This window comes from Bactrocera oleae, chromosome 2 (genome assembly GCF_042242935.1).
Source record: "Bactrocera oleae isolate idBacOlea1 chromosome 2, idBacOlea1, whole genome shotgun sequence".
Classification (NCBI taxonomy): domain Eukaryota; kingdom Metazoa; phylum Arthropoda; class Insecta; order Diptera; family Tephritidae; genus Bactrocera; species Bactrocera oleae.
The window spans coordinates 73975214-73993467 of NC_091536.1; the positions used below are offsets into that span (position 1 = coordinate 73975214).

General features: G+C 34.9%; 2 protein-coding genes and 1 long non-coding RNA gene across 9 annotated transcripts; 2 read left to right on the forward strand and 1 right to left on the reverse strand.

Moving 5' to 3' along the window:
• Positions 1-169: 169 nt before the first annotated feature.
• On the forward strand, positions 170-4405 carry LOC118680151 (uncharacterized). The gene is made up of 3 exons (XR_011394834.1): positions 170-494; positions 2026-2231; positions 3993-4405. It is a non-coding gene; the product is annotated as an uncharacterized lncRNA (long non-coding RNA).
• Positions 1151-18239, reverse strand: LOC106616055 (protein RUFY3). Of its 6 annotated transcripts, none has more exons than XM_070105653.1 (8): positions 17794-18239; positions 9347-9525; positions 9025-9279; positions 8707-8948; positions 8204-8349; positions 7832-8115; positions 3982-4079; positions 1151-2185 (listed from the first exon to the last, which is right to left on the reverse strand). In XM_070105653.1, exons 1-8 carry the CDS (start codon positions 18068-18070, stop codon positions 1561-1563), a joined length of 2106 nt encoding a protein of 701 aa, XP_069961754.1. In that variant the 5' UTR covers positions 18071-18239; the 3' UTR covers positions 1151-1560. The 6 variants fall into 6 exon arrangements, with proteins under 6 accessions (XP_069961754.1, XP_069961752.1, XP_069961751.1 ...); XM_070105651.1 differs by lacking the exon at positions 17794-18239 and adding an exon at positions 14510-15717 and having other exon boundaries at positions 7832-8112; XM_070105650.1 differs by lacking the exon at positions 17794-18239 and adding an exon at positions 14510-15702.
• On the forward strand, positions 10090-13177 carry LOC106616054 (uncharacterized). 2 transcript variants are annotated; one of them, XM_014232514.3, is made up of 4 exons: positions 10090-10538; positions 10606-11992; positions 12060-12446; positions 12505-13177. In XM_014232514.3, exons 1-4 carry the CDS (start codon positions 10134-10136, stop codon positions 12507-12509), a joined length of 2184 nt encoding a protein of 727 aa, XP_014087989.1. In that variant the 5' UTR covers positions 10090-10133; the 3' UTR covers positions 12510-13177. The 2 variants fall into 2 exon arrangements, with proteins under 2 accessions (XP_014087989.1, XP_014087988.1); XM_014232513.3 differs by having other exon boundaries at positions 12060-12451; positions 12505-13176.
• Positions 18240-18254: the final 15 nt, after the last annotated feature.

Here is an 18254-nt window from a genome sequence, read left to right on the forward strand (position 1 = left end):
GTTTAAAACAAACCTTACACAAAAATACTAAAAGTCTGTTATTTCACGCTGACTAAAATAAAAAAAAATTTTAATTTTTGAGGCCTCCTTAGTTGGGGGACCTAAACTATACATTTACCACTAAATTTAGAGTTTAGACTGACAAAAGAAAAGGAAAATCACAAGAAGCCGCCAAATATAAATAATTTTATGTCAAAAGACATATCCATATGTATATGTATGTATATACTGAAAGTTGTATTGCTAGAAATATCGCTCACTAATTGACTAATTCGTATAAAATTCCGTTTTAACTAAACTATTTTCGTTGAAATATTGTATTGTATAAACAAAATCCAAGGCTATCAAATTGAATTTACCTTTCCGCGTTCTTAACAAATAAAAGACATTAGACTGTCAGTGATAACATTACGCAAAAGCAATAAATACTAACCGGCTGAAATATTTGTGCTGTCAATATAACAGCTCCACATTATTTTTTTGTACATAAAGAGGTAATGAATACAAGTCATTTAGTTGTTATAATGTAATAAAATAAATTATTTTAGCAGTCAATAGTAGTTGCATTTAGTACACCCATAAGTTCTATTCTAATTCCTGACCTGCTCAACTGGCAGAAACACTCTACATCCGGTCAACATTCTGTTTCCCTAGAAATAACGTACAAAAGCAATTTAGGATATCCGTTGCAATCCAGAAATTATTACAACTGTTTAATAAAACTTGTTTCTTCTGTTTTATAATTTTCTATTAATAATTGCCAAATTTATTACGAATCATAAAATCAAAAAGTTACCAATAGTTTGTCTGACTATTTATATATATTGGGTCAATGGACTAATGACGCCTTCCGAGAAGTTAATTTTTCAGTTTCAAAAAGACAAAAAAGTCAGAGCCAAGTCTGGCAGATACATAAAATATTTTTATGTAAACACCTACTTATTTACATATATATATGTGGGTATATGTATGAAAAAATATTTAGGGTGCTTTACTTTTACTTATATACAAATAATTGGAAATTAATACATCTTCGCAACTGCCGCACTCTTTGATCTAGCTGTAATTTGCAGTAGCATGTTACTATAATTTATATATTACTATTATAAAAAAGAATATTCAAAGAAATAAATTGCCTTTCTATAATTATTTTAATTGTATTTGTGGTATATTTGTATGAAAAGTAATAAATATTTCAATACATTAAATACAAGCATATTTGATACAGTTTAAAATACTAGCATATACCGCTTATTACACTAAAAACTATAATATTTGCATAAGTTCGTACAATATTTGTCGCTGTAAATATAGACAAGTTGTACACATTTAAAATAGTTGGTGAATTGTTTTATAAATACCGAGCCTGCACAGAATTTGATTTTAACTCGGCAATACACACAAATACAAAATTGATCAATAGATATATATGTACACATTGATAATACAAATATAATTCATATACATAAACATTTACATACATACATATTTAATACAGAGGCTTTGTATGCCTTTAGCTACGATATAAAAATAAATTAATGTAAATTTGTGAAAGCATCATCATTTTCTCGTCTCAAAGCAGCGATCGCAAACACGCACCGGCTTGCCCAGCTGCCCCTGATCGTTGAGTAGTGGCAGTGTGTGTTCCGAGCATGTGTTACAGAAGATCTCACCGCAACTGCGACAATGGTGTTTTCGACGCGTCAGGCCGAATTCTTTCTTGCAAGCCATGCAATGTGTGGCAATTGAATCTGGCGCCCATATACCAGCACTACCCACCTCCGAGGGTGACTGCAACGACAGTTCAGACGATCGCAATTGCTGTTGCCTTCTTTCGCGATCTTCCAATTCGGAAACCTTCAATTTGTTAACGCTTAACTGTATGCCCAACTCTTCGAGTGTGGTTTGTGCCTCCGTCCATTGTGTGCGCATTTTGTCGAGATCTACTCGCAGCTTAGCATTCTGTTGTACATCGTCGGTGAGCGCTTTTATGCAATTTTGCTGTGAACTGATTTTCTCTTTCAGCTTTACTTCCTTCTCTTGTAACGAATGCCGCCACTCGCGTTCAATACGCGCCTCAGCTTCAGCGCGTGCGGCTCGCTCCTCGGATGCGGTCACCTGTGTGGACAATGTTTGTGAGGTATTCTTTAGTATTTCCCCCAAATTGCTTTTATCATTGTCCCATCTGTGTGTTGAGAAAGTGAAGAAAAATTGTGAATACAATTAAAAAGGCGAAAATTATTTTTATTGTTAATAATAATATATTTTGTGAGAGTGTGAAATTGTGAGATCGAGCGTTGGAGTAAGGGGAATATTATAAAATATATACCCCATGAAGCCAACTCACCTAACATACCTGTCCCTGTGGGCTGACCCCATTGACAAGGCATGTTTCCTAGACCTTCCGTTAGGTGATTTCGATTGGAAGTAATTTGCGCCTTTCCACCCAAACAAGGATTAGATATACGTTACAACAACATTGGCTAAGCATGTTCCCAACATGAACAAGTTTTAAAATGAAATTCCGTAGATTTACTGTATGACACCGAAATCCGAATCAGAAAAGTACGTTTTTAGAACAGAACTGAAGCTTTTAATCCCTTTCTTGTCTTTGGGTTTGAAAGTTTTAGTTGTAACTCAATCTTATATATGAAACGTTTTTGTTGGGTTTGAGATTCACTTAATGTTTTCTTCATATTATCCTCCTGAAAAAATATCAAACCCACTTGACAGTTTCAACCTTATTTAAAGAGAACTTTTAGTAGAGATATTAAGGGATTATGGGTAATGCAAATCGTTAAATGATAGCAATATCTAATATGAAGCATTTTGGAAAGTTCAAATATACGATTCTCGGAAAAAGCGGTATATTCGCATACCATATCATAGGTATTAATCCGATAGAGCAGAAACGGGTTCCATCTGACTCAAATGGATCAAATGGAGACCAAATTATGCTTTACTTTTTATTTCCAATTGACACCGAAGAAAAAATGGTTAGGCGACCTTTTATGAATCCGAAAATCAAGCGAAACACCACAGGTTTAATTTGAGTTAAAACAAAACAATTATTTTAAACAATATCACATGATATGTAAACGATATCACATGATTATCTTTATACCCTAAGCAGGGTTATTTACAAAGTTCGTAACATCCAGAAGGAAACGTCCGAGATCATATAAAGTATATATTATATATGGTATAAGTGATCAGCGTAAGGAGCTGAATCGATATAGCCGTGTCCTTCTGTCTGTACGCGAACTATCCCTCAGTTTATGGGATATCGATCTAAAATTTTAGACATGTCCTTTTCTTCCCATGAAGCTGCTTATTTGTCGAAACCGCCGATATCGGATCTATCAAACTTAAGTCCTTTGTAAGGGAAACTTTTTTTGTTTGACAAGATTTCTTTACGCAATTCGGCATAGATTATTGTCCAAGGCAAGGCTACAATCACCGAAAACTTTTTCAGATCGGATAACTATAGCATATAGCTGTCATTTAAACTAATCAATCAAATTCAAAAGAAAAATATTTTTACACCCGTTTATGCTGTAAAAAAATGCACCTGTAAAGGTTGTTGTTGTTGTTGTAGCGACAAAAACATTCCTGAAATAGTTTTGAAGGATGCCAGTCCTTGGCCAAATAAAAATTCGGGTCCGTTCCGGCATACGTAGACTGTCGTGGGAACGGCCTGTGAAGGGTATTATAGCTTCGGTGCAGCCGATTTTATATCTAACCATCTTAAGCACATATCTCAAAAATATTACGAGAAGATTCAAGTTGCTGAGGTGATGAAATTGAACAACATTTAAACGGGTGTTAGGTGAAATGGATTTTAGATCCGCATAATGGGAAAGATACTAAGGCACAACAGGTCTTCTTATATAGCGCGCTCAAAACTAATACTCTCACTTTCGATGCTCACAATTTCACACAACTTTTCTGAAATAACTCAAAAGCAAACGAAAATCTTACTTCTTCTCCAGCTGTGCAATTGTGCTGGCCATATCTTCCTTTTGACTCTCGAGCTTTGTGAGCAATTCGGTTTTATGTTTGAGCGAAGCATCACACTCCTAATTGCATGAAAATAGCAGAAAGGAAAGATGCACTCGTGAATTAATATTAGTTTTAAGTAAATTATTTATTGACTTTATTTTAATTTTAATTAATACATACATATTACTTAAATTTAATTTAATTTTACTTTCAATTTATATTTTATATAATACAATATAATGTGCATTTATAAGGTTTGCTAGATAATCTTAGTACATATGATATTTAGAGCGGTAAATTTGGAAAAGTAAATAACAAATAACTTATATAATAAAGACTAGTTCAATAAACTGTTGCAATTCTTCTGTTTAGAGTACTGTTTGAAGTCCTAAAGTGAATCAAATACTGATTTTTCAATTTACACTTGTTTATAGTACTAGAGTTAATAAGCCACATATAATATTTACTAGCGTTCATTTTTAACAATAATAAAATAATAAGTAATTATAATTATATAAAGTAAATTTAAATAAGCGATATACATGACATGAATCAAGCATTTGTGTATGCACACACATACAAATTCACTTTTAAAAGCTAAGTGTTTAATGATAAATAATAAAATAATTTTGACTAGAAAATGACGCTGACTAGTTGATAATTCCACATATATTCATATGGTTTTTGCTGCTATGAATTTTAAGGGGTTATATCCATTTGTGAATTTAGAAAAATCGATTTTTTTTGTTTGCATATCGCTTAGCGAATGTACGTATATTTAAGAATAATCTCTGAAAACTTGAAATTGATCCGACGAATAGTTTCGGAGAGAATAGCGTATTTGTAAAATTATGTTTATTTTGGTGTAATCGGCTCCCAAACCTTTAAACACGTTTTTCTCGAAACGCTGTTTTTAAAGTCGGCGAGCAAAATTTCTCTGAAACGGCTGGATTGTGCGACTTGAAATTTTCATCTTCTCAGATATATTTGCTAGGTAATGATCGAAGATTTTTGATAAAAATTTAGTAAAGTTTTTTTCACAAAAAACGCCTTTTTTTTGGAACGCCGCCATTTTGTGAAAAATCAAAATTTTTACGAGTCCCTCGATGATTACGTATATTTATCTATAGTACTAATCATTTTTTTTTTGGGTTTTTGAATTGGTAAAAATGTTAAAAGGAAAAATCTTCTTCACCGCCAGACACTTTTTCATGGGGGTCCTTCTGAAGATTTCATTGAATTCAATATTTCAAAATAAAATGAATTATTAATGTGCATTAAATTCTGTAAATGTAGTTTATTTTTAATGCCTCGTCACAAAAAAAAAATAAATAAATAAAAAAAACGCTTTTCTTCTGACTTGCAACTGGATATAACTCCTTTAAGTATACCTATTTATAAGTATATATGTATATATGTATGTATGTATGTTTAGTTGTTATAATCTATGATTTCTGAGTACTAAATTCCTCTGATTGGTTTTATGTGTACATACATAGTAACTTTTCGGTATATCTACGCACAGGTATTACATTTCTGTTTACATGTATATATGTCTGTATGTTATCTGTAAGAATATAGCATTGTACTTTTGAATAGACTGCAGATATTTTGCGCTTTAACTTATAATTCAAATACATTTCAACATCCATATTTTTAACAACAATATATGTTTGTATATGTAGCTAAATATGTATGTATGTAAGTATGTATGTATTTATCTAGGCTTCTAACTTTATATTATATTTGTATTGTATGTACGAATTTTTACTTTCAAAATATCTCCTAAGTTAATAAAAAGGCCTGTAGTATGCGAATACGAGTATTGGTAATGACTGTTCACAGCTATAAAGACTTGAGTAAGCGTTAGCCATACTTTACGCTAACGACAATTATACATTATTATTGTTGTTGTTCTATTTTATTATTATTATTTTGCTTTTTTTTGTGTTTAAAATTAAATATGATTTTAATTAAGACATTGAACTTTCATTTAACCTTTTTTTAAAATTTTCAAAAATATTTTTACATAATCTTTTGCAGCTTTGCAGCATCTAAACCCATACTTACACTAGTAGCAAGCCTATAGAAATCGCTAACGAAACTTTCAACAAGTTTTCTAAATGATTTTCGATTATTGTTGTTTTTTTTTTTTTTTGTAAAATAAATGCTTGACATCAAGTAATGTTTAATTTAATTAATGCTTAATAAGTATCTAACATATTTTCAGTTTTAGATTTTCTCTTGCGACAAGGCATAGTCACTTTTGCAGGTGTCCATCGGCTTGTCCGGATAGGATTTGCCCACTTCGGTGAATGATTTCGCTGAAGTGGGTGTTTTGAGTTCGCCCTCAGCCTCTAGTTTGTCGGGTGCGACTGTTGCCGATGGTGACTTGCGATAATTATTGGGATTGAATGGTGGTATGGCGTCGACTTTCAAATGTAAACGCTTCACCGGTGGCCCAATGTCCTGCCGATGCTTTTTGGTAAGCGCTTCGAATTTTTGTAGATTTTGTTGACGTCGTGACGCGGGCGATTTATCGCCAACGGGTTGGCCAGCCAATTGCTGTTGTTGTTGTTGCTGCTCTAGCTTAGACTCGTATTTCCTTTCGAGCGATTGCAATATGTTGCCGATTTGTGAAGCTTTGGTTTGTAGGCGTGAGACCATTTCACCCTTCTGGGTCAGCTCGTCTTCACATTCCTGATTAGGCGTAAATTTCGGATGGTTTGATATAAAGAGCGTACATACATACGTAATGCAAATTATGTTGATGTAGCTTACATATTTATAAATAATTAAGTATTAAATATATTGTAGACAGCTAGAAGTTGTTTCAATAATAAATTTAACTATATTAAATTAATTCAGTTATTTTGATTTAATTCAATTAATTTGCGTATTTTTATAAAATTGCATTAATTAAATTCTTTTAAAAAGGAAATTTTTTAATTAATTTAATTATTTTAGTTTAGATAAATTATATTTTAGTTCCTTTTTTTGTTAATTATTTATTAATCAAAATTTTTTTGTGTATTTTTAAGAAGCTTAATTAATTGAAATTAGAACAAAAATTATTTAATTATTTGAGTTCAGATCAACTATATTTAGGCTAATTAAAGTTAAGTTTAAAGTTAATCAATTAAATATTGGCTAATTTGTAAATTGTTAATTAACTATGAAATTTAAAATTTAAATTAATTAATAGAAAATAGTGTTAATTTATATATTTCTGAAAAATTAATTTAATTCTTTAAAAAAAAAAATTGTATAACATATTTATATTGAGTAAATTTCATAATTATTTATATTTAATGATATTTATTTTATTTATTACTTTTATTTATTTTATTTTGAGCTTTTACATATATGTATATGAATTTAAAATAATGATTTGTTATTAATTTAAAAATTTTATTATTTATTTTTTACTATTATAATTTCGGTATTATTTTTGACTTTAAAAACTCATAAAATTGTAATTTAATTTAGTTTCATATATTCTAATTGCACTTATAGATGATTCAGCTAGCCACTTAATTTAGTCAATCATCTAATTGTCTACATATAGGTATACTCATGAGTAAATTAATGCTAATTTAGTACATTAGATAATTCCGAAATTTTATGAACTCGAAATTCGCTAATATATATTTTGATGTAATTGAAAGGAACGCGCTTCAATGCAATTAAAATTAAGTCAATTTATTTTGTAAAATTGAAGTAATTATTAAATTGAGCTACTCAAGTAACAAGTTTTATAACTTTTACTTCGCAGCAATTTCGCATTTCTTTGTAACCTTTGGCTTTTTCGCCACCACCTCGTACCCACCTGTAATTTGCGATACATTTCCAAATTAATTTGTTTTATATCGTCCAATTGTCGTCGCAACGATACGATTGTATCCTGCTTTTCGTGTATATCCTTTTCAAGCAATTTCATTGCCATATCGGATTCGGCTTTAAGAGATACTTGTAGTTTCAACTCCTTATCGAGTTCGGCATATTTCTTTTTCTCTTCACACAACTCGGCGTTGAGTGTTTCGATCGTTGCTTTATTCGCACGATCTGACGATTTGTTTGGACTGTCTTCTGCGTTTGATGTAGGAACATCTTCTATGGGAAATATGTGAATATTTATGTGTGTAGAAACAAAATATGCTCGCATTGTTTCAGAGAGCACGTAAAGGATGTATATACGTACTGGTAAGGGTGGCATTTTGACGTAGTGCTTGATTTTCGGCTTGTAAGGCTAAGAGGCTATTGCGCGCAATCGCTAGATCCTCCTTCATAAGCGCATTTGTTGTTGTAAGGGATTCAACTTTAGCCTGTAGATTACCGACTGTGGCACTAAAGAGAAATCACGTAAGTGATAAAAAAAAATCCGTCTCGGCTAGCAAAAGGAATCTGCATGCAATTGTGCAACACAAGGCAACTCATTTTCAAAAGCTTTTAAGTGGTCTAGTAAATATTTGATATAGATATATGGTAGGATAGATATTATTATATGGATAAATTGCAATCTATTAAAAACACAAAAAAAATTATATATATGTGTATCGATTTTTTTTAGATAATTGCTTAAAAAACTACTTTTACTTTTAAGTTCCCAGACTGCTACTTTTCTCCACTAAATTATCGTTGAAAGTCGTTCGCCTCTGTGTTGCGCAATTGGCTACATAACTTTCAAAGCAATACAATACATACTTTAAATGCCGATTGAGCTCTTCAATGTAGTTCTTTTGGTCCAACACGGCAATCATATTGCCCTGACCATTCGCCTCCAATGACTGATTGATCTCTTCGTCGTTCTCGTTACTGCGCGAACTTGAACGCAAGTAAAGCGAGAAGTCGATAACACCCTGTTGTGAATCCAGATCTTCCTCTTTCACGCACAAATTACAATCGATAACATTTAGACCCACTAGAATGCCCATAATGACCACAATCTACGGCGAGAGACACAAGAGAAAACGAAGGAACACTCAAAATTGCACTAACAACTAAGTCATTAGTATTAGGTACCTCGTCGCTCATCATTAGCGCATGCGGTTCGTAGTATTCGTAGAGTGAATCGTCTCGTTGTTCGATAAGCGCTTGCAAATAATCGGCCAATTTCTTCTGCATCAACGCTATGCGTAGCCAAGCTCGAGCGCGTCCAATATGTGTGCGCACGGTGGGCAAATCACGTACACTTGCGGTGATATCCTGCGCTTCGGGACAATAGTTTTCTACGCTCTGCAACAGATCCCACAATTCTTTGCGTGGCCCCAAAAGACCCTAAAATAATCGGTTAGGTTGTATAAAGACAAAAGCGTGCACAGCGGTCAGAAGTAGTTTAACACACCTTCTTTGGACGCAAGCCATGACCTAGCACATGCTCTATGACAATGAAAAAATGTTGCAGCGGTAGGTGATCCGAGTCCAACATACGTCCGAAACGTAGCGATTGCTCTAGTAATTCCTTTACCACGAGTTTACAAATATTTACGAGATTACTGCGTTCGATTTCAGCTGGATCGCGTGCTAAAAGTACAAGTCGTCGATTTGTAATGATTAAACACTGTAAGAGCTACGATTAGCCAAGTTGAATTGGCTAATTAAGCGGTAAAGTCTGGTTTATGTAATGCATGTGATCAACGGGATCAGTTTCAGCACTCAAAAATTCATAATACAATCACACGCCCGAATTAAAAGAATAACGAGTTTACGCCGAACGTGGTGAAGCCACAACACTCTTCTTACAATTGAGAATATACCTGTTAAGCTATATTGACGTCAGTTTGGCAACTGAAATGGAGAAAAATGGTCTTCACGTTCTCTTCGAGTATAACAGTCGAATGTCACAGAAATTATTTTCAAAATTTCCTTGCAATCGGCGCATACTCGTATTCTATCGTTTTTAAGTCACGCCCACAACCACTTTCGCATTCCCACGCTACTAACATATCAGAATTTGCTTGCAACTGAAAATATTTAATATCGAAAAGCATAATCAAGTGAAAACTTAACAAAACAAGAAAATTCGTATAAAAAACTGTAGACGATTCAATTGATCACAGGGGCTTTTGATTTGCCGTAGACGTCAATCGGCAAGAAATTATCAGTTTTGAAAAAGTATTTGACATGTAAAGATGAAAATATGTGTGTCCCTAGTGCTGCTGATGTTGCTCTGTCCGGGCGGCTGTCCAGTGTACGATTTCGATTTGCGCACCATCCAGCAGCCTAGTCAGTTCGCGAATGGTCTAAAACTCGCGGCCGATCTTAACAGCGAGTTCAATCAGGGCATCATGAATTTTCATGTGCTCAATGACAAGGACCGATTCGATGTGGAGAACACTTGCAAGCTAGACGGTATTTCAGACGATCCTGTTGAAAGTCCAACAAGGAAACTGAAGTATTTACGTAGAGCTGAGGAAGAAGATATAACTAATATGGAATTGAATGAATTTGTGGGATCGAATCTTTTTGATAGTACACGTAAGAATTGCTTTTCGCCGGAAGATTTGAATTTGCTGGCCGCACGAAGAGACTTTGAGGTAGCGTGCGGTTACTTTTATGCTTGCGTAAAGGAAAAACGAACTTAAAATTCTCATTTATTTGCAGTATCTGCTGCCGAAAGATTTGCCGAAATGTCTACTCAACGACGACATGTTAAAGATGCTGCTAAATTATTTTTACAATGGCAATGAGTTTATACAAAGAATGAACGACGTTTCGAGAAAGGTGGTTGAGCGAGCTTATTACGATATGCTGGGCGGATACTTGCGCTCATATATGCTGCCAGTGGCTAAATACTCCTATTATGGCGGCAAGGCCAGTCTCAAGGTGGTCAGTAGTGTGGTAGAGCTGTATCAGCAATGCAAGTCCTATTTGAACACAAACGGCAATGGCTGGAAAATGCCCATTTTACTTGAGGAAATGGAAAGTGTGCGTGTGGACTCTATAAGGGGCTCGGACTGTGGTGGCGATGGCAACGGTGCTGGTGGCGGACCAACCGGCTGTGCACGTCTCGAAATGTTGCCGGCCAATGATGGCGATGAAAATGTTATGCTTGTGGCTTTGCCAAAACTGGAGGCCGATTGCATTGAAAATGGTTTGAGTAATATATGGTTGCCATTTCGAAAGCGGCGCAACTATGATCTCAGATCACCGAAATCTGCTTATATAATTATGCGATTCTACGAAACGGTCACACGTTGCTATCAGTCACAGTCAATGCCACAAGAAGCCTACAATTACAAATTTATAGCATGGATTAATGAGAACCTAAAACCACATCTATCCGACGAGGAGTTCTATCCCGGTCTGGGTGGTGTATTGCGAATTGTTGAAAAATTAAGAAAAGGCCGTAAGGCACTGAACTTAAACGATGATGAAGCGCTCAATCAGCGCATAGAGGATCTGAGTGGTACGCGTGTGAACGATATTGGCGGTGTTGGCGATAGTAAAAGCGACGATGGCTTTTCCGATATGGAGCTCGCACAAAAGGCCTTGGAATACAAGATGAAGGAGAGCGCCAGAAAAACGATGATTAACAGTAAACGTTGGTTTGAGAAGAGCGACAACGATAATAGACAACTGCAGAGCCGAAAGATTTGCGAAAAGTCTAAAGCTCAACAAAACCAACATAGTCCGCAAACACAGCAAAATCAAACACATAAAACCAAGAAGCCAAAGTGTAAAACAAAGGGTGGAAAGCATGGTGGCGCCGGGTCCCTAATCAAGTTGACATCCGAAGAACAAAAACATTATCTCAAGTATCTTTGTTGCATTATCGGACTTATACTGCTCATATTACTGATCATACTGCTTGTCGCTATGTTATTGAGATACCGTAAGCGTAGGCGTAAGACTGAGCCGAAACCAAAGCCACCGAAAAAAAAGCGTAGATGTCCTGCATGGTGCAGTTTTTTACTGTGCAGAAAGAAACCAGCCGATGAAGAGATCGTTATTAAGCCCGAAACGAAATCGGTTATTGCAACACAACCACGTAGATCACACAAAAAATGTAAAAAGTGAAATAAAACAGCTCTAACTAATCAATTTCAACTTTCCAGACCGACGCGCGTCCACTTCCACATCGTCGCTGGCCTGTCAACCGGCTGCTAAATGCATTCCATGTTCTAAGCGCGCCACCAAGGAATCGGAAAGTGCACCCATTATCGAAACAACCTCACTCGATTACTATTCCTCGTCCGAGCCCGAAAGTAAAGTGCGTCAGAAAGCGAAAAAAAGCAAACAGAAAGTGGTCACAATAGATGAGAAGAAGAAGAAAAAATCAGCATCACCATCACCAACGAAAACTAAGCCAGCACCGGCAAAATCTAAAGCGGTACCGCCGAAATCTCGTCTTGCTGGCGGCGCAGAGCTAAAAAGTTCATCCAGTTCGGATAGCACGAAGCGCTTGGGCATACAACGTACCATCCCCACAGACAATAAGAAGAGTAGTGTATAGGAAGGTATCACTTTTATATAAATCAATATTAAATAGTTCTATTACAGAATGAAGAGGATATGCCCCTATTGCCGCAACCGGAACGTCCAGCTTCTCGAGATCACTCGAAAGGTTCACGCAGTTGGGAAACCATGTACGACACATAAATCTCTTAAATTCACTACTAGAACAATTAGCATCTACACTATAGCGTATTTATTTCACTATTTACTTATCGCAAGTGTTTATTCGCATTATTTATGTATATTTTTGCATTCTATTTAAGCAATTTTTTCGCTAAATAAATAACGGATCTTGCTGTCAGCGTGATTACAAAACAAACAATGCATATAGTGTGACCAAAGTACACGTGGCTCTTACTCATAAACAGCTTCTTAAAGCCTCTACGCTATTTCATCAAAAACTAAGTAGAGCATGGTGTGATGCAAGGTTCATGATTATAGCTTCGAAATTTCACTGCATTAGATATTAGAAAGATATCTCCTCTTTGGATCACAAGTGAGATCCAAAAAGGCGATCAAGTGATTTCTAAAGAGATCAAGTGTGAGCTTCACTTGTCGAAAAACAAGTCTAAGGAGGGAGTCCTAAAGTTTATAGCATTGACGAATATACTTCATATCTATTGATTTAAGTGAAATTTTATGTGTGGTGACTACCACTTAGTGAATGATGAGTTCAAATCGCTAGAAATTTTAAAACTGTACACATTTGTTCTCTTATGGTCTTCAATTCCTTCCTGGTGCTCATAGTGTTTTTATCACATTAAAAAATGTCTAATTAATCATCAGTAAAAAATTTCGAAACTGTGATATATTCGAAAAGCCAATTAAGTTATTCATAAACTGTAAACTTTCAACCAACTAAAGCTCTTAAAATGTTTAAAAAAAAAAAATTGTCAGCCATTTTAACACAAGTTCAAAAATATTTTAGACTCTTAAGCAACAAGATGAATGTGTGAGTACCACTATAAGTCTAATGCATTGTTCTCAAGAGATTTATCTACCACACTTCTAGTAAAACAACAAATACATTTATGGCACCTATAAGTGATGCTTTGTATAAGGATACTTTAAAGGTAAATGAACACGAATGACATCACCTTCATGCAAGTGAAATAAGTGCAATCAGGTGTGAAACAATGCTTATACATATCAACACTGGTAGCCAAACGCCCTCTAGGGAAAATGAGGAAACACGAATTTATGAAAACCAAAATGTATGTGTAAGTGTGCATACGTATAAAATATTAATTATTAAAACAACCCTGGGGTCGGCTTTAGTATACCATTCCACGATTTCAGGGTTAAAAACGGTATGGTTTGATAGAGAAGTTTCACCAAATTAAGAATATATATAATTATAGCCGCCGGAAACCTATAGTTTTCGAGATATTTGCATTTTAATTTAAAAATTTTATCGTAAAATTTCTCGACTTTTAGTTAATTTTTATTTTATATTATGCATTAACACTTCCCTACATTGTTTCTACATATTTAATTTATATCAATTATTTTAATATTTGCCTTACAATAAGCATTTTAATTTTGTACACAAAAACAAAAGGTATCCAGGTTGATTATAATTATATATATTCTTAATGTGGAGAATCTCCTCTATCTAAACATACCCATTTTAACCGTGAAATCGTGGGATGGTATACTAAAATTTCCCGCAACTCTCACGCAACAGTGATACACAATTTAGCGCCTTTTACAACATTATGTGTTTTTTCGAGAATGTATATTACAACACACTTTGGCGCCTGCAAACAGTAGAATTTATTACAGATCCACGTGCAACAGTTAGCATACCGAATATTTTCCTGCTGGGTAGCTATTACGTATTTACACATACCGAACCTTTATCAGACATACCATGATTCAATTTGTCAATGAAACAAAATTATTTGAAAACAAAAACTACAAAAATGCAATGTGTTTCAAGTATTAAAAAAAAACAAAAAAAAAAAAAAAACATGAATTTACTATTTACATATGCACGTGTATGTGTGAGTGTATTGCAATGGAAATTAGTTGAAAAAAAGCAACCTACGGTGATTGGACCATTCACCAGTACCACCAACACCAAACACACCAATCAAGCCATTATCTGCATGTGCGTGTCGTGCGGTAAGCAAGTGCGACAACGACGACGACGACGAACCGTTCGTCTTGTGCACATGTTCGGGTGCATCGTTAAAACGACGACCCAGCAAGTTACGGACAGTCAATATACCATTATCATCCAAACCGTTCGACATTCCCGAATAGCGTTTGTTCTTTTGGCCCAGCTGTGTGCCGCGTTGTACGCCATAAACGCTGGTACTGGTGCCACCGCCGCCACTATGCTGCTGCCCAATGTCAAGATCTTGTAGCTCCTTCAGGCACAGCCAATCGCCGTCAACGGATACGCGAAAGTTGCACAAATAGATGGTGTCCTGCACGCCGCCGGCAATCTCTTCGCTTGTATTTGCATGTGACGCCTTTGGCAGGCTAATTGTTGTGGAGTTGTTGTTCTGCTGTTGCTTAAGTTGCTGCTGATGCTGTTGTTGTTGATGATGTTGATGTTGCTTTTGATGAACACCCGTGGTGACACTGGTCATCACGTTGACTTGCTGTTGCATCTTGTATACTTTATTCGAGTTTTTTGACTGCGTAAAAACCGCTATGGTTGTCGATTGTGTACTTGGTTGTTCGACTGTACTGTTGTTATTGTTATTGTTTAACGTTAATTTCCTGGTTTCGTCAGCCAGGGAGCGCATGTTATAGGTATTGGGTGCGCATAAGCCAAATCAAATTGTTGAAAAAATATAACCTGGGAACGGACACAATTAGCTCAGACTCCACGGTGTGATAATAAAAACGCTGTTAGCTTTGTTTAAAGTTAAGAAATTGCTGCGAAAAGTAATTATAGCTCGCGTTAATCGAATATTGTATGCTCTGGTGAAAAATCGAAGCGTAATTCCCCACCCACAATCACCATCGATGCAAGCCAAAGATGTTGTAGACGAAATTTTGCCTTTTCGCTTTTGTATTGACTTTTATAGCTAGTTTTTTGTTTGTTTCTTTTGTTTATTTATATTTAATTAGCACTGTAAAATAGTTTTACTATTTAAAAGCACGAATAATTCTTCACGCAAATTCCCACTGTGTTTTCACAATTACTGCACCGTATAATATGCGAGTGAATGATAAAAACGTATTTGTATTGCGACTGACTGGCTACTTCACTGATGACTGTCTGCTTCAAGTTCTCAATTCTCACGATTTGAGTGTATAGTTTTGTATCCTTTAGGGCTCTCTGCTTGAAGTCGTCAATTTACTAGCACAACTCGCTCACATCCGGTGGTGAGTTTGCTCACTCACAATTTACTTGTATTCAAGTTGCCGTTATTGATTTTCCATTGCACCGCTGTCACTTCGACGGTCAAAAGCCAATTGCTTTTATGTTTTGTTGCCTCCCAACTAAACACCCTTTATTTGAATTTGTAGCGGTTTAAATAATGCATATATGAACTTCGGAAAATTTTTTCAAGAAACAAGACCGCAACTTTAGTGTTTAAATATATGGTTAGTTAAAATCATTTGTAAATAGCTTAAATAAAATGTGTCATATAAGAGTGGCTACAAGGCGATATAGAGAAAGAGTCTTAAATCTTATTTTAAATGACCGTCTGTTTTAAGACGACCAAAATTGACTCGAATTTTATTTGGTGAAAGCCCGTCCCTGTTTAAATCGGTTAGCGGTAAATAGAGATAACAGTCTTGAGACAATAATTTTTCCTTGATTGTAACAATACACTGTAATATATTTACTTACTTGAAAGTATAACCGTAAGTGTATAATAGCTTTAACAAACGTATACTATAATTGTTATATGGAAGCTCTCGAGGCAATTCAGTATTTCCGACTAAGAATCAGTTCAATGTTTGCTTTCGCTTATTAGCAATGGAGTTAAAAACAATCGTATTGCGGTGAGTTATATGAGTTTAGATGCAAAAGCAATTTGTCAGCTTCTCAAAAAACTTGATATTTCGAGAACGTTTGTTTGCCGTACTATTGATCGGGTTTCCAAAATGTCTACAGTTGATGATAGAAAGAGAAGTGGTCGTTCTCGCGTGGTTCGAACCAATTCAGCCACAAAAACTGGTCGCTAACGTGTTCGGAGAAATTCTCTAAGAAAACATAAGGGAAATGGATACATCGACTAGATCAATGTCAAGACTATTTCGAAATGATGTCCAATTGAAAGCCCACTGTTGGCCAACTGATTATCTTCTCACAACGCGTTTGAAGTAAATAAGGTTCAACAGATGTAAGCGGTTTCATTAGTGGCACGCGGTTAACGACCTTGAAAGTATTATTTTTATAAACCAAAAAGTTTTCTCTGTTGTAGAGGTTTTTTATAACCATAAGCCACCCAGGAGTAGCTTAAAACCAACATTCCTGGTTTCATAACTGTTGTTGGTTGGCCGTCTGTAAGTCCAGATTTGAATCTATAGGTCTACAGTTTGTGGTCAGAGTTGGAGAATATAACCTGTCGAATACCGCACAAAAATTTTAAGAATATCAAAAAATATTTGCTTTGAACAGCGTCGTTAATACCAATAGAAATGGTGCGAGCTGCTATTGATAAATGAAGCTTGTATGAAATCAAAACGTTGCCATTTCGAATAAAATTTTGTACATTACTCATTTAATATATGTATGGCAGGACTAAGTATATATATACATAGTCTTAACTACTTTCAATACAGTTATTTATTTAAAATCTTTACAGCAATATTGTTGTAACTTCAGATGTTTTAATAATCCTATTCCAGAATATAAATTAATTAGGGACGAATAAATAAAGGGTACTGGTAACATACATATAAGAAGAATACTCAACTACTTGCAACTGAGTGCACTCATTATTTATCTAAATATTGTAAACAAATTAATTCAAAACATTAAGATTTTTGTTTACATATTTAGATATATTCTGTCTCTTCTTTGTTCTTTGATAATGCCCGTACTAGTTTGTTAGTACTAATCTCATTCTATATAAAAATATTTGAATAATAAATTGATAGTTGCCGATCCGATATATCTTATCTGATTTCGTATTTGATGTCAAATGCCTAATGCTTACAAACGCCTCCGTAAGTTTTTAAATCACCTGTTGTATCACAGATAACTCAGGCTAGTTTGTAGCAAAGACTTGGGCGGGTGTGCATGAATGCAAGCTGTATACGTACATACAAATACAAGTATGTTATAGCTTATTAAATTTGCAGCTAACATTGCGATAAATGTATTTTTATATTATATATATAAATAAATAATCAACTCACCAGGTTTTCGTTTTTTGGGCGTACAGGTTTGGGAAGAAGCTGATGAAACTTCCGATGGTATGCCCGTTTGAGCATTATTTGAACCCGTCACCACACCAGCTGCATTCGAAACTAATGCACTAATTTGCGAGGAAATACTTTCCGATCGTCGGAAAGTATCTCGCAATCTATTTAGAGAGGATAATGATGGGGAACCAGATAAAAGGTTATTAGAGGCATTGCTGGCGGTTTCTTCACTATCTGGACTACGCAACAAGAGATTACGCGAACTACTCATTTTAGCACAACACTTCTATTCTTACACAGCACAACACCTTTAACACGTCACAAACTAAAATAGTAATTAATGCAGATATTAATGAATGTTAGAAATGGTTCATTTAATTAACATTAATATCCAGACAGATTGGATGAAAACAAAATTTGCGAGTCCAAAACATTTACTTCTGTTTTGCTGTACT

Excerpts from the sequence above, each read along its gene's own strand:
- LOC106616054 (XM_014232513.3), top strand. The coding sequence starts at position 10,134 with ATGAAAATATGTGTGTCCCTAGTGCTGCTGATGTTGCTCTGTCCGGGC. Across the intron at positions 11,993-12,059 it reads GGTTATTGCAACACAACCAC|ACCGACGCGCGTCCACTTCC; the intron begins GTAGATCACACA and ends TCAACTTTCCAG. Across the intron at positions 12,452-12,504 it reads CAGACAATAAGAAGAGTAGT|AATGAAGAGGATATGCCCCT; the intron begins GTATAGGAAGGT and ends GTTCTATTACAG.
- LOC106616055 (XM_070105650.1), bottom strand. The coding sequence starts at position 15,218 with ATGCGCTCCCTGGCTGACGAAACCAGGAAATTAACGTTAAACAATAAC. Across the intron at positions 9,526-14,509 it reads TGGTGAATGGTCCAATCACC|CACGCGATCCAGCTGAAATC; the intron begins GTAGGTTGCTTT and ends TTGTACTTTTAG. Across the intron at positions 4,080-7,831 it reads AAATGTATCGCAAATTACAG|GAGTGTGATGCTTCGCTCAA; the intron begins GTGGGTACGAGG and ends TCATGCAATTAG.